The following is a 16308-nucleotide window of genomic DNA, read 5'->3' as shown; positions in this document are numbered from 1 at the left end:
CCTTCAAATAGTCAGAAAATTTGAAATAAGACCATTTTAAAGATGGTGAGAACATTTGGCTGATTTGAAGGAACAAACAAGGGGCTAAAGACCTTTGCACCTTATCACTTATGTTCATCCACCCATCCAGGATTTAGTTGTTCATTTACTTTTCCAAAAGCTCTGTGCTGAACTCACCTGAACCTGTTGGATCACTTCTACAGTAAGTCAACTGTTCACTGCAACTTTGGCAAACTCCCCGTCCATCACCATCACAACTTGTGTAAATTTACCAACCATCATGAACTCTTCCTTGTGTGGGGTCAGCTCAAAAAGCTGTTTACTGCTTTGGGAGGGATGTGCACATCTATCAATAATTGTTTTGAGTTTCTGTGTCTGCTGTTTCACTGACACAGTCCAGACTATGCGCCATCCTCACCTGGGAGTTATTAATAAAGAGCCAATTAGAGCTTGCTGGAAGATCTGTATGCTCAGTGCTTTTGCCATTTTTTAAATGTCATGTCTGCTAGTTTTGGTTTGTAGAGACAATGTTGAGTTATTTATCTTAAAGGAAAAAATAAGCAGACAAAGTCAAACACACCCTAAAATGACGGAAACATTAGAAACCAGGACGATCGTGTTTGGGATTTAAATGCACTATTTCCGTTTCAGCTCCATGCAGCGCTCGGTGACACGCACTGAGAGGTGGGAGGGACTTGCATCGATCTGAAACAGATCTGGAGGCGCTCTGAGAGACAAACTTCACCGGAGAACACGCTCCTTCACAGAGCAGCCACGCGCTCCGATCGGACCGTCGCGCGCGTCCATCTACCTTGATGGAATATTTCTCCGGTTTCGCATTCTGATTTATTAACAGAGACCGTGGGATAAAAACAACTTAAAGCTACAGGATTGGCCGCTTTCCTGGCTCTAGTGAAATGTGAGTTGTCATTATTTATTTTTTATGAGCCTATGGAGCCATTTGATTCAATAGATAATTAGTTATTCATGTGTGTGAAATGTCTGTAAGTAATCTGAAGCCTTCATGCTTTTTTCCCCCACAGAAATAATTCTAAACAGAGACAGGACCATGACGGAAAGCTCTGAGTAGCGTTTAAAGCAGCAGCATGGATTTCTCCATACATCCTTGCTGCCTGCGTTGTCATGTGATCATCAACAGAGGACATCACTTCTCCTACTGTCTGGCAAGTTTTAAAGGTTAGCCATCAAAGACTACCATAAAAAAACCTCAGGGAGAGAGGTAAACATGAACCATAGCTCTGTTTTTAACACATCCTGCAGCAACACCACCTACGTTGTGGGTAATGGGGGCAAGTTGAAGATCAGCATCATGATGTTTTTGGCTGGAGTGGTGGGAAACCTTCTCGCCCTCTTCATCCTGGTCATGCACCAGAAGAAACGTCGCTCCAGGTCGTCCATCTTCTGCATCCTGGTGACGGGCTTGGCCCTTACTGACCTGCTGGGCACCTGCCTCCTGAGCCCACCTGTGTTCATCTGCTATGCTCGGAACTTGTCCCTCATCGCTCTGGGTGGTGAAAGACTGTGCAACCTTTTTGGCTTTGTTGTGAGCTTCTTTGGCCTGGCGCCCACGCTCATCCTCTGCACCATGGCCTTGGATCGCTGCTTCGCCATCAGCCACCCGTACTTTTACTCGGTTCACATCCGCCAAAGCTTTGCAAAGTTTACTCTCATCTTTATTTACCTCTTTTCTTTGGCATTTTGTCTCTTGCCATACAGTGGCTTTGGCAAATTCAGACAGTACTGCCCTGGGACGTGGTGTTTTATTGATATGGATGCCACAGGAGATGCCCAGGCCAACTTGGTGCAGGCCTTCTCCCTGTCCTACTCGTCCCTCATGGCTCTGCTCATCTTCATCGTGTTTATCTGCAATGGATCGGTGATCGTCAGCCTGTGCAAGATGCACCTCAGCCAGATAGTCCGGCGAGGCTCGGTGGTGTCCGTGGGGAGGAAGAAGAGGCTGAGCTTGGCCTGGTTTGGACAGGGGGAAGAAGAAATAGATCACCTGGTGTTACTGGCACTCATGACTATCATCTTTGTGGTGTTCTCCCTGCCTCTGATTGTGAGTTCACGTTTTCCTACCTATGATATATCGCCACATTTGGTCTTTTTTTCTGTTCAAACAAACAACGAAAGGGAAACAAGTCACAGAAAGTTTTTATCTAAAAGTGAAACTGCAGAAGGAACTGTGATGAAATCAGTTCCTTCGATTCATGTAAATGCGCTTCTAAGTGTGCTGTTTTGCATCAGAGCAGGTAGAATTTCCTCCTTGTCCTCATGTGTGGACACTAATGAAATTAATTCTTTCCCCTCATTTTGAAATCATTACATGTACGCAAAACACTCAGCAGGCCTGGCAACTGGTGTGTGTCTATTGCTGCGGTGTGTGTGTGTGTGTGTGTGTGTGTGTGTGTGTGTGTGTGTGTGTGTGTGTGTGTGTGTGTGTGTGTGTGTGTGTGTCTACCCAGCCTCCTATTTGTTCCATCTGAGGACTGGTCTTACCCAAAGAGAGGTTTTCTGTTTGGTTGGTTTAGTTCTCACCATTTACTCACAGCTGTCTGGATGCTTGTTGCAACGCGAACCCTGCAGGTTTGACTCACCTCCGGTGCACACTGTTGCCACCGACCCACATTATGACTGTGAAAATCGCGAGGGGAATGAACAGCGATGATGAAATGTTTTTCTCTGCCATCTGAGTAAGACGTCAGGAAACCTCAAATTTGCTGGCTGCAAACCCACATGTGTTCTGGGCCTATCACAGACGGCGGTTAATTTCAAAATAGAACCAGTAAATATGCATTCTGCAGCTTGAGACCCTTGAATAGTGATCGGAAAATGTTTTAACTGATGGCGTCAGATCTAACATGATATCAAAATAACTTGTGTAAACACTCATGTATTGTCACCATCCTTGGTGCCTGTTACCGAGCACTCCTGTGTGGCTGAGATAGCGGTGTTGAAGCATGAGAGTGTAGTCTTCATGTTTCCAGACAGCTGAGGGTTCTTGATTAACACCAGGTGGTTTTGCTCAAAGCACAAACATGCTAGCAGCACCAATACCAAGACAGAAATTGGTTTTATGAGGGGTTGTTGCTTCGTTTTATGTCATTCTAGCACATTTTCTCATTCATCAATTTCCCTCTGGGATTAATAAAGTATTTTTGAATTCAATTGAATTAATAAAGTACAAGTTGCATTCATTTTTCCTTTTCCTGTAAACAAAAGTGTTTTTTCTGGATCTCGTTAAAGCACTTTGATGTAGCAGAATATGCAGTCCAGAACAATCCTTTGGTAGCTCATGGTTGCATCGAAACACTAGTGCATAGTATATTTTTTTCAAATTTGCACCTATTAAAACAAACTTAATTCACCTGAGTGCTCCAGCTCCTTTGTTTTCGTCAACAATCTTTTGCACTCCTGTGCTGTGATCAGTCTTTAGTTCTCTCTCATCAGCACCGTCCTCGTGTTAATGGAGATGGGAAAGGCAGGAAAGTGAATGGTTTCTTTATTATCTGAAATAAACTAAAGCTAGCCTGAGCAGGGCTAGTGGTGCATTCCATTTGCAATTGGAAGCTGGAATTGCTGAGTTCCTAGTTGGACGAATTATAAGGAATGCCTCTCAAAGTGGAAATTCTGACAGAAAGTTGGAGATTCTCAACCAGACTGGACCTGAAAATCCAAGAGAGCTGCGTCACTTTTGAGAAGATGCTTCAGCTGCTGTTTTTTACTTTTTGTAATTCTGTTACTCTCATACTGGTAAACTGTTGTTAGTGAGCATCGTGTGTTTGAATGCACAGAAAAGGAGATCTACCGACATGTAGAGGTCATAGTCACTGAATGGCGGAAATTTACTGCTGATTTTGTTGAGGTCAGTTTTTTTGGCCAATATCTAGATGTTTTCTGTCCTATCTGCTTCCCAACACATCACTAATAACATTGATGGATGCACAACATTTCTGAACCTAATCAGTCTTCGACCACAGATTTTAACCAACTGTTGATCATAGTTTTGTTGACTTCTCAGTGTTAAAATCAAACATTTAACCAAAGTTAATCAAACAGATAAAAAAAACTGCAGTCATTTTTGCACATACTGGCTCAAGAAAATGATTTTAAAAAAAGTTGTAAAGTATCCCTGTAAATAAAATTTAAATGCAGCATCAATCTATCTATCCATGAGTGTGCTTGACTTTAAACTAGCCCTACTGAAGAGGTATATTGGCTGATGTCAACATGTGAAAATGGTAAATATCTGCTCAATATATCGGCCAACCAATACATCAGTCTGTTTATTTGCTTTAACTGCTAGCACTAATTAACCAGGGCACTAGAACACAAGAATGACTTAATCCTGCTGCTTTTCAGACTTGCAACTAGAACTCAATTTTCTGAGCATAGAGGTTGCCTAGAAATTTAGACAGACATTAGCAGAAGCAAACTCATTTTGTCGGTCCAGCCAAGCTCCATTGGAATGTTCTTAGCCAGTCTGGTGGCTTGCCAATCACAGTGCTCTATGGGTTTGGTGTTATGTCGACTGAGCAAAATATGGCAATGGCTTGTTTGAAACGGCTTTGGCATCAACTTTGGACTATTTAGACTTGGGCTTTTGTTTGAGTCAAGAGCAGTTAGAGATGCTTAAGTCTTTTATTTATAAAAAGGATGTGTTTGCATCTTCTTTGACGGTGGGGGGGCCGCCCCGTTGACCGACATAGCAGTAAGAACATCGTGTTGTGTGTTTGAAAGACAACAGTAGATCTTGCCCCACAACTTAGAGCTGTCAATGGGTCATGGCCGAAGGTTCATGTTCAGTGGTTCATGTTAAGACATGTTAAGGTTTGAGTTTTTGTTGTTAAACAGTTATTCCTGCAGAAATATTAGTTCAGAAGTTGTTTCCTGTTCCTTACTCCTGTAGCTCATTAATCAGATGCAAAGGCATTCCTGAGTCTCCAAACGTTGGTCATTCAAAGGTCAGTCTACAGCTTGTGAGAGAAAATGTTTACATTTTCTTTGTCTTTAGCCACTAGTGAAAATACAGTTTTTAGACTTTAAAGTTAGTTTCCCAACCTTGTTTTTGCTCTGCAACCTTTTGACGGATAGCACATTTCTGAGGTGTGGTTGCTCCCGGCAGTTGAGCTAAAAAAAAGACTTTTGCAAAAAGTTCAGAGTTCACATTTTGTGGTGTTGAGTGAGTTTAGGGAAGTGTTTAAAGGTCTAGTGATTTGTGGAAATTTCCCAGAAAATTCCGATGTTTCATATTGAAAAGTGTGTGTGTGTTTATGTGTGTGGGTGCATGTGTGTTCGAAAGATAATCAGTTTATTGCAAATGCTTGTCCTGATCACGCTGGTTTCCCAGGCTTGTCACACCACCTATCGCTGTTGTTCTCAACAGTAGCAGGGAGAGATAAAGAGCCATTCAGCAGTAGAAGCTGAGTTTAATTACTGCAGCTATTGTGTGATTTGTTTTAAGCAGGTTGTAAATGGTAAATGGTAAATGGCCTGTATTTGATATAGCGCCTTCTAGAGTACTGGAACCCCCCAAGGTGCTTTACAACACAATCAGTCATTCACCCATTCACACACACATTCACACACTGGTGGGGATGAGCTACGATGTAGCCACAGCTGCCCTGGGGCACTGACAGAGGCGAGGCTGCCGAGCACTGGCGCCACCGGTCCCTCCGACCACCACCAGCAGGCAACGTGGGTTAAGTGTCTTGCCCAAGGACACAACGACAGCGACAGACTGAGCGGGGCTCGAACCTGCAACCTTCTGATTACCGGGCGAGCACTTAACTCCTGTGCCACCGTCGCCCGTTGTAGTTGCATCTGATGCCATCTGCACTCAGCCAGGATATTGATGCATAAAAAAATGTACAGCCACATGTAATTTATGACCGCTACTTGTTAAATGTGTTAAACTAAAGCTGTTAAAGTCAATCATTTACCTGCAGGTCATCCCTTAAAACCTCCACTCTCCATGAGAATAAACATAATTAAAGTACCACTGGAGGAAGGCCATGTCCGCACATTTATACACACAAATACAGTGTGTTTAAAACAGTAGCACGTTTAAACATTATTCCTGAACTAGTTTAAAACTACTTTTAAATTAAATCTTCTAATCCCCACCAATCTGTTTACTTCTTCCCCCACCACTTTCCCTTCTCTAATTTCCCTCTGGGATTAATAAAGTATCTTTGAATTGAATTGAATTAATGTTATCATGGAAACCACACAGCTTCCTAGGGAACAAGTCAGTATGCTGCACTTGCATAGCTGCATTTTTGCACGTTTGAAACATGTATTTTTCGAAGGAGGAAATGATGAAACTAAATGCGCACCAGCGTGACAGATTTAGCTTCTATGCTTTTAGATGCTTTTGATAATTTAATCTTGAGCTCCTTTTTAATGCTCTGACCTGAAAGGTTTCCATTAGTGTAGATACCTTATCTGGGTCTGTGTCAGCACACTCTGAATGTGAAGTAGTTTAGACATCAACAAGGAACATATTGATCTATGAGCTTAAAACAAGGTATTACATGGATAGGAATAGCTCTGATGCTATAAAATAAATGGGACCACTCGGAGCTTTAACAGACAAATCTGTATTTGTGACAAAATAATTCCACACCAGCAAAGTTTTAATTGGATGCAAAAATTATCTCATTTTCAAGGAAGTAATCAGCTCTCAATTAGCAGATCAAATGTATATGTTCTGTCTTTGACTGCAAGGGAATAATAGCCATAATTTTACCTTTATGTTTAAAGTGGAACTAGCAGTTTTGGCTTGCTTCTAGCACCCCCTAGTGTCTGCTTGTAGAATGTAAAGCAAAACCTTTCTCCTCGCTGTTCGTTCATCTTTTAAAACCTTAATCTAACAACTGAAACATGCCCCCAGCCCTTCTTAGTGTCTACTAGGGCTGCACGATATTAGGAAAACCTGCGATATGCGATAACAGTGATTAATATTGTGATGACGATATTGTGTGCGATAAAGAAAAACTTAACTCAGGAACAAAAATAATCCAAATCAAAGAAATAAATATGACCAAAAAAATCATAAAAATGAGAAAAGCAAAAGATATGAAGAAAGGGAAAAAGAAAATGGACAAGAAAAGGCAATCAGTGGATCCCAGGAAAAGCAGAATCAACAGAAAGAGCAGAACTAAGCTAACTCAGGTGTTTGCTAACCATCAAAATTAAGTGCTGTCTGCCTCGGGGGCGGGCGTATAACCAATGAGAACCTACCCAGTTGGCCGAATGGGTGAAGAGCTCTATTTGATTTGTAAAAAAAAAATCATGCTTCCGTTTGACAGAATGCATTATGTGTGGCAAGCATTTGAGCTACATTAACCATTCATTTGGGATATTTGTCTGTTCTTTGCGATATGCATATTGTCATGGGTGGACCTTTAAAGCGCCCAAGCGCCAATGGCGCTAAATTTTCTCGTCGGGCGGTAAATACTTGACGACTTACCGCCCGGGTGGCGCTCAAGCCTTGTTTGTCATTTACACACCGGCTTTCACCTACATCATGGCCGCGCCCTGTAGGAAGCCGCCGTTTTCGTTTTGCGCGCGTGAACCTGTGCGCCTCTAGCCACGTACTGCACTTGTACGATTCGTGCATGTACTGCACGATTGTAGTTATAGTCACTTGAACTATAAGTTCACTACTAAAGACGAAGTGGAACCACGCTAGAAACACACAAGCACGCAGGAAGATGGCGCCACCACAGGGATGGGATTTCTTGATGAAATCTCCGGCAAAATGCTTTAAAACTGGTGAGGTGAAGCGAAACAGTTCGAAACGGTATGAAGCAGAGAGGCGTGTGCGTAGGTGGAATGATTCTTGGCGGTTTAAAGAAGACGGGAGGTGCAGAGAATGGCCGTGTTCGAGTTGAGCAGCGCCTCGCCTGGAAAACAGACGAGAGCAGACGGAAGCTGCAGGGGGAGTGGCTGAAAGCCGGCGTTTAAGCCGGACAGATTTCCCTGCATGTGTAGCTCGGGGGTGACGATGGCTGAAGATATCGCGTTAGCGTTCACACTTGTTCAATTTTCAATTTTAATTCTGGTGCCTGTTAGCAGCTGAAACACATCCTCACATGCTTGTGGATCATATATTGCATATGAAGACATGACTGTAATAATAAGTAAAGGTTATCAGCTGTAGGTTCAGTGTGTTCATAGGAAACGTGACAAAAGAACACAAAACACATTTCTCCTTATGGCCTATATTGTTGTCATCATCAATATAACATGATTTACAGAATACATGTGAACAACTAACATTTCATGTTCTACCACCGGATGTTTGGATCAAAATATGAACCGATCAGATCTTAGATCAAGTGAGAGCCAGGCGTTTCCCATCATCCTCTAGGTTTTGCAGCCGAGGGAGAGCAACTGCAGCGCCTTGCTCCAAAATCTGCGGCCGCCTCGATCTCACGAGGTTATCTTTGCCTACGTATGCATGATGTCAGAGCAAGTCGGCGTCAAGTTGCACACAAATCTAACCGGCATGCACTGCTCGCTGATCACCGCTGGTCTAATCTGCGCAGATCTGGCTCATCTCGAACACAGCCAATGGCTCGAGTACAGCAAAGCGGAGTTGGTGATGTACTGCGTTGTATGCCGGAAGTATGTGACGACAAAATCGAGTTTTGTTGAGGGAACAAACAAATTCAAACTTGAATACGTTATTATGTTTGTGAATGTGTACAAAATAAAGATTTATTACATTTAAAACGGTTCAGTTGTTATTTTGACTCATTTTGGCAGCTGACCAGCGGGGCCGGTCAATTCTTGGCGGGGCCGGTAAATATTCAGAGTTACCGGCCCGGCTGGCCGGTTGGTTTTGAAGTTAATGTCCACCCCTGATTGTGCATGCTGATATCGTGATAACGATATATTTGCATTATATTGTGCAGCCCTAGTGTTTACAAGAGAGATTCATCATTAAATAAAACAAATCAGCTCAGTTCATGTGCAAACATGTAGGAAACAAGTTAGAACCAGACTGCAGCACCAGGTATGTCAGCTCAATTTTTTTAAGTCCCAACAGAGCGGCCCCTCCTGTCTGAAGTTGCAAGGGGAATATTCTGACCACAGGGGCCAATATCAGCTTGGTTGCCTTTTATTAACCCTGTAAAGAGTTATTTTAGCCCATACTGGCTTAAGAAAGTGATTAAAAAATATGAAAAAGTTGCAAAGTATGGCTTTAAAGTTTAGATGATTCCCATTTAATAAACATATAAAACAAATACAGAAGTTATCTATTGTGGACAGTCTGCAGGAGGAAAATGTGAAGCACCCAGCATTACAAAATTATCCTATTTGATGTTTTTTATGAGTGAAAAGGAGGCTGTACAGAAATTTAATCATCTTCAAAACAAAATGAGAGATGCTTCATTTTTATGTTAATGCATTTAAAGCAACAATAACAAATCTGCAAAACAAACTTGCTTAAAACATTGTTGATATGAGAGGTTCTCCGCTCAATAATATCAGATATGGAGAAACAACCAGCTGCTACCACTTCAACTTAAAAATGAAACTACCAGTTTCAAAAAGAAAAACGCTACTTTAAGTTTGTCATGGATTTTATCAATATGTTTATCAATAACCAATTTCCTGTAGTGAAGAGAGAAGGAGTTATAACTGTGGCAAGATGCTCGAGGCAAAATGCACCAAACATCAGAGAGAGAGAGAGAGAGAGAGAGAGAGAGAGAGAGAGAGAGAGAGAGAGAGAGAGAGAGAGAGAGAGAGAGAGAGAGAGAGAGAGAGAGAGAGAGAGAGAGAGAGAGAGAGAGAGAGAGAGAGAGAGAGAGAGAGAGAGAGAGAGAGAGAGAGAGAGAGAGAGAGAGAGAGAGAGAGAGAGAGAGAGAGAGTCTGTGTGTGGGAAGTCAAGAATGTGTGTGTGTGTGTGAGTGGCATGTGTGTGTGTGTCTGAATAAGTGAGCATGCAGAGAGGCATAGAGCAATACATTTACATTCAGTTGATTGAGTCCATGATCAAGAATTAATAAACATATATTTTTCCATGACAAAGTTGCAGAAAACAAAAGATGTTTGAACCTAGAAAACGGCGACAGGTGTTTAGTGCTCTTTTGTTTTCTCTGGAAACTCACGTTTCCATGTTTGAAGGGCATGGCCCTCTGATGGCCTTTGATAACTGACTGGAGGGGTCAGAGATCCATGACTATGTTTGAATAAAAAAGGTTATTTTGTAGATTCAGCAAAGCAGCTTTAACCAGGGCTCTTATTTTGAAGGGTTTTTGTAGGACCTTATCTCTTTGTATTATAGCAAGTCTGTCAAGTGTTGCAAAACCAAAACATCTGGTTACAACAATGAACTGATTTTGACATGCATGCTGTGAATCAAACTGATTTAAAACCTCATTTTTGGACTGCAGCAGCCTAAAAAAATATCCAACTGTTCTTTAGCTGTCATGTTAGATCCATGTTACCTCCTCATTGCTCTGACTGTTTTTTCTCTTGTTCAAATGGAATGACAAAGATCTTCTTCACCACTTATATATAGTTTTATTAGTCCTAATATATAGATTAGGACTGTGGAGGCTTATAAACCTCCAGAGCTCCCTTGTTGTCTCACATCTAAGATGCTGCTTCTGTGGGGCAATATCAAATTTATAATAGGTGATGTTTTTTCTTCTTGGGAGGGGCTCCGCTGGGGGGTCCCGCAGGGATCGATCCTTGGTCCTCTTTTGTTTGCAATTTATCTGCTTCCTCTGGGGTCAATCTTTCGTAAACATGGCCTATCGTTCCATATCTACTTTGCTGACGATTGCCAGATTCACTCTCCATTGTGTCAGGAGAAAGGTCACTCTATCCAGTCCTTTGTGTCCTGTCTTAACGAGATAAAGTCTTGGCTAATGGCCAACTTTCTGCATCTGAATGAGGGAAAGACGGCTCATTTGTTTTTCACCCCAATAGCAGGGCTGTGGGTCGTTATGTTGATCTTGGCCCTCTTTCTCCCTTCTCAAAACCAGTTGTCACCAGTCTGGGGGTGAAAATTGACGCTGGACTTAAATTTGATGCTCACATCAACTCTGTGATCCGGTCCAGTTTCTTTCATCTGAGACGCCTTGCAAAAATCAAGCCTATGCTGTCAAGAGCCCACCTGGAGCGAATACTCCATGCTTTTGTAATTTCTATGCTTGATTACTGCAACTCTCTATATGCAAGGTTGTGTCAGTCATCACTGCGTCGCCTACAGGTTGTGCAGAACAGCACAGCCAGGTTCCTGACTGGGACCAGGAAACAGGACCACATCAGTCCATTTCTGGCCTCCCCGCACTGGCTTCCGGTTTGTTATCGTTCACACTTCAAACTCCTCGTCTTTGTTTACAACTTCTTCCAGGGTGGTGTTCCCCCCTGTCTAGCCACACTCCTGAACAGACATTCCCCATCACACGCTCTGCGCTCCTCTGACCAAGGCCTGCTCGCTGTCCCTCATTCTAATGGGCCATTCCCATCTGTACCTGGTCGGCCCTGCCCGGATAGCTCCAGTCGGCCCCAGCCTGGCCCGATTGATTCCACACATCCTTGCTTAGGTATGCAAGGAATGCAGTCAGAGACATTTTCAGCTTCTAGGTAATCAGCATGATAATGAATGATAATGAATTGAGCATGCCTTAAGCTTGGTTTATGCTTGACGCATTCACTTTCCGCTTGGTGATGCGGCTCGCGGATGGAACGCGCTTCACAACTCGCAGCGTTTATGGTTCGTGCGGCTCGTCTCTGCGGTGAGCCAATATTCCCCCAAACTGAACGGGGCAGCATGGAGCTCTGCAGCATGCATCCAATACTACACCATAGTAGAAGTAGAAATGACTGTTTACAACATGGCATTTCAGCATATTTAACAGCGTTCTTGTCTTTTCTGACAGTGCGAGCTATTTCTCTCCAAGAATTATTAACAACATGTTGATCACGGTGATCTCAGAGAGCTGAATCATACAAATGTCTATTTACGAACCTCTGCCATACTAGTTCTTGCCGGTCCGCCATGTTTTTCCGCGTCCGTCCATCCGCGTGGTTAGAAATTTTCCGAGGTGCGCGTTGCGGAAATTCTGGGCCGTGCGGAGGCGCGGTGGAGGGGCGTGGTTGTTAAAATGACGCAAAATGACGCAACTTTTCCACACGGAGCCGTGCGGACCTCGCGGACGCGTCAAGTATAAACCAACCTTCAAGCCCATGTGGGCTGATTCGACCCACCAATCAGAGGCTTGCTGTAATGGCAGGTGTGAATTTGCTGTCAGCAGTGGGCGTGTTGGCCCTGGTCAGCCTGACGCAGACCACCTCAGAAAGAGGTCTGAAAAACAGTCTTGTTGCACCCTGAAAAAAGGCAGGCCACCAAGATATGTAAGCAAGCTATGCTATCCGGGCCGGGCCGACCAGGTACAGATGGGAATGGCCCATAAGTGCCGTACTCGCGGGGACCGGGCTTTCTCAGTCCTAGAGCCGTCACTCTGGAAACAGTTGCCACCCTCAGTTAGGCTGTCCCCATCTCTGCCAGTCTTGAAGAATCGCCTAAAAACCCACCTCCTCTGCTTGGCGTTCCCTGAACGTGTTTGAATTTGGCCCTCTTTTATGTTGATTTTATTTCCCTGTTTTCACTGGTCTCTTTATCCCTTGTTTCACCCATTTGTCTTCTACTTTAATGTTTTATCTTTTTTGTAATATTTGAATTGCTTTTATTTTCGATTTATTCATCATATTTAACTTTTCTCATGTATCCTGTTCAGCGCCTTGGGCTTCCCGACCGGGTCACTGAAGGCGCTTTAGCTTTGATTGATTGATTGAAAACCATCGTACCAACATTTACTATAGCCTAGAATGTAGACCGTCATTTGCCGAAGCAAATTAATTTTGCTTTGCATGTTGGTCTAGGCATGCTCCATTGGAATCTCCATAGGCCGGGCCAGTATTGTGGCTGACCAAACACAGCGCATTTATTTAGAAAAACAATGTATTGTTTTATGTTTTTTGTAAGAATGGAGGACTGCCACGTTTACTGACATCCATAATGGGCCAGTCACAGCGCACAGGTCAGGTGGATGGAATGTTAGTCCAAATAAGCTGAACTAAGATGGCGACAGTCCCTAGCGGTCCAATCGCAGCACTCGGTGGGCGGGATGTTACTGAAAAAGCAAAGATGGAGGCAGCTTGTTTGAAACGGCTTTGGCTTCAACTTTGGTCTATTTTGACTTGGGCTTTTCGTTGAGTCAAGAGCAGATAGATGTTCTTAAGTTTATTTAGAGAAAGGATGTGTTTGCATCTTCTTTGATAAAATATTGGAGTGTGGCGGACTATTGTTGACTGACATCTGTAGTGGTGAGTACATCACTGTGTTTATTATCCAATAGAGATACAGGGGAGACAGTCAGATGTTATTAGCAAATTTTTTCGGACTTAATTTATTGTAGAAAAATTCAATAAACAGTCCAAACAGGTACTTAACATGCTAAACATGAGGTATCTGAACCGCAACCGAGAGATTTCCATTTCAATGGTGGAAATTAAACCCATTACACATTGCTGCCAACTAGCAGTCGGCGTTTGAATTGCACCAAAAAAATTTAAAAAAAGAAAAGACAGAAATGTCTGCATGTAAATTCTTCAAAAAATTACATGCACAGCTTTTGAATATTGATATATTATTACTGGAAAAATGTCACAATAAATTGCCATATTGATATATTTGATACACAGCTTTTGAATATTGATACAATATTGCCAGAAAAAATATCATGATATATTGCAATATTGATATTTTTTTTTACATCCCTATTATCAAATAGCATGTGTGGACAGTTTGAAAGACAATTGCAGATCCCGCCCCATGAGTGACAACCATTAATGGATAATGGTCAGACTATATATTCACATAATAGGATGGCTGCAGCAATTTCCTAAAGTTGTGATTTCTCACACATAAGGCAATAAAACTCTTCTGATTCTGATGGCTTGCCAGGCTAACATTTACCACCATAGGACGTTTTACTACAATAACTATTAAACCTGTGACTGTTTCACAACAAGTCCAAAACTCTGTAAATTTCTGTTTTTAAAGAAACAACCACTAGCTCTGACACGTTCGCAGTCACAAGGCTTCATTCACCCAGGGCTCAAAGATTCAGAGCAGCTTCTCAGAAATCTGAAAACAGAACAAGAAAAGCCTGTTGAGCAATTTAACAAAAAAGAAGCAATTACTTGTTTATTACTTCTGAGATTTCAGGATATCATTCGCTGGACAACACAACTTTTGTTTTTCAGTTTTCACACAAACGAGTGTTTGTTTCCCCCACCAATCAGAACAAATCCAATTCACATTACAGAAGGTCGAACAGAGCCAGGAGCTCTTCAGACCCTTAACAGGTCTGGTCAGATCCCAAACATGAAAAAATGCAGAATTTCACAGACACACTCCCAAAGGGATCCACATCAAAGGGAACCCCCTCCCCCTCTCCAGATACCTTAAAGCTCCAAGCTGAGGTCACCTCAAATCTTACAAGAGCAGAACTCAAACAAGTCTTCTTTTGCAAAAAGAAAACATGGAAAAACAATGTTTAATGGCTATTTTCTTACAAAATTGCGTATTTTATCTCCACTCAGGGTTATGTTGAGCAGACTTGAGCAGGAGTAATGGCCGAACGCTCCTCCAACACAAATACAGACGTTCAGCATAAAAGTGTCAGACAAGGTTACTGATCATAATCCATCTAATTGTTTTATTACTGGGAAAATCAAAAAAGAACAGAAATGAGCATGGTGTATAAATAGCTGTAAATGTTCACTGTAAAGCCTTAAAAGCTTAGATGAGACGGTTTGTTCTGTTGTGGTCCAGCTCGTGATGATGAGCGACGGCAGCTTTGGCTGTTTGTTATGGGCTTGATAAACGGGAGACAACAAACAACCGCGAGCAGCGAAATTTGTCGCTGTCGCTTTTATTACCTGACACACGGGAGACGAACCCCGGCCAGAGGCAAAGCCGTCGACGCGTTCAGTTCCATGGCAAAATCGAATCTTCCGTTGTTTTGATTGGCTGTGTCAGGTTGGAGGGAATTAAGGTTATTTAAGTGGTTCAGATTTACAAAAGCAGTAGATATGATGTTTCACAAGGTACTGCTAGAGTTAATATGAAATCTTACTTCTGATTTTGCTATATATATATATATATATATATATATATATATATATATATATATATATATATATATATATATATATATACACATATATGTATATATATGTGTGTGTGTATTCTCAATTTCTTTCTCTGGTTTGTAATATGGGATGAACCCATTTTCAGGATTATATATATATATATATATATATATATATATATATATATATATATATATATATATATATATATATATATATATATATATATATATATATATATATACCATCATTTAATGAGGGACCTCAAGGATGATCCTGATCAATTCCAGACCTACTTTCACCTCAGCCTAGAGCTATTTGTCCATCTTCTCACCTTGGTAACCCCAAAGATAGAGAAGATTCACACAAACATGAGAGAACCAATAAGCCCAAAAGAACGACTTGCTATCTGTCTAAGGTAAGTTAATATGATAAACAATAATTATATTGTCATATACACTCACCTAAAGGATTATTAGGAACACCTGTTCAATATTGCTATGATGTTCCAAATAATCCTTTAGGTGAGTGTATTTTCTTATTATATATTGCTCGGAGATGTACGGAGCATCCGCTCATTGGTCAGTGAAGGAAACCTCCGTTGACTGGTCCTCGTCCGAGTGACAGCGATGAAAGTTTGAAAATATTTCAACTTTCTGGGAACGCATTGCTGGGTCGCCTGTGCAAAATTTCACACGCAAGTTTGTCGCGTTTCACTTAGTAGGAGGGAGACCCATGATTATCGCTTTGTCGCGCATGTCTCATTGAAAATGAATGGAGGAGAGTTGATGTCGCCTCCCGTGTATCGAGCCCATTAGTCTGTGGTGTTTAAGGAGTCAGAATAGTAAAAATTTTTATTGAAAAAACAATCATGTGGGTGTTTTCAAAACAAGCACTGCAAGACTTCCAACCTCGACTAAGACTTAAAAAGCAAAACAAAAGTTAAAACAAAACCAGAAATCCTCAGTCTGGATCTGGCGCACCATGCAAACATATTAGGTTACCTCCTGAGGGATCTCCTGAACTCACTTTTCAACAATAAACCAAAAATAAGAATAATAAAACCCTCTTGGCTGTATAAGTAATTCATGATGTTTTCAT

At 41.9% G+C, this 16308-nt stretch overlaps 1 protein-coding gene across 3 annotated transcripts in view; it reads left to right on the top strand.

The window, feature by feature from the left end:
• Window positions 1-613: 613 nt before the first annotated feature.
• The window catches only part of ptgir (prostaglandin I2 receptor), a 60015-nt gene continuing 44320 nt past the window's right edge, over window positions 614-16308 (top strand). Inside the window, exons 1-3 of one of the 3 annotated variants that reach the window (XM_070543533.1) lie at window positions 614-919; window positions 1044-1197; window positions 1282-15154. In XM_070543533.1, coding sequence (XP_070399634.1) covers window positions 1331-2338 — 1008 coding nt within the window. In that variant the 5' untranslated portion in view covers window positions 614-919; window positions 1044-1197; window positions 1282-1330 and the 3' untranslated portion in view covers window positions 2339-15154. Of the gene's footprint in view, window positions 920-1043; window positions 15155-16308 lie in introns of those variants that run through there. The other 2 variants (XM_054743376.2, XM_054743375.2) reach the window with 2 other exon arrangements.

This window comes from Nothobranchius furzeri, chromosome 13 (genome assembly GCF_043380555.1).
Source record: "Nothobranchius furzeri strain GRZ-AD chromosome 13, NfurGRZ-RIMD1, whole genome shotgun sequence".
Classification (NCBI taxonomy): domain Eukaryota; kingdom Metazoa; phylum Chordata; class Actinopteri; order Cyprinodontiformes; family Nothobranchiidae; genus Nothobranchius; species Nothobranchius furzeri.
This window is presented reverse-complemented; position numbering and strand designations above follow the sequence as displayed.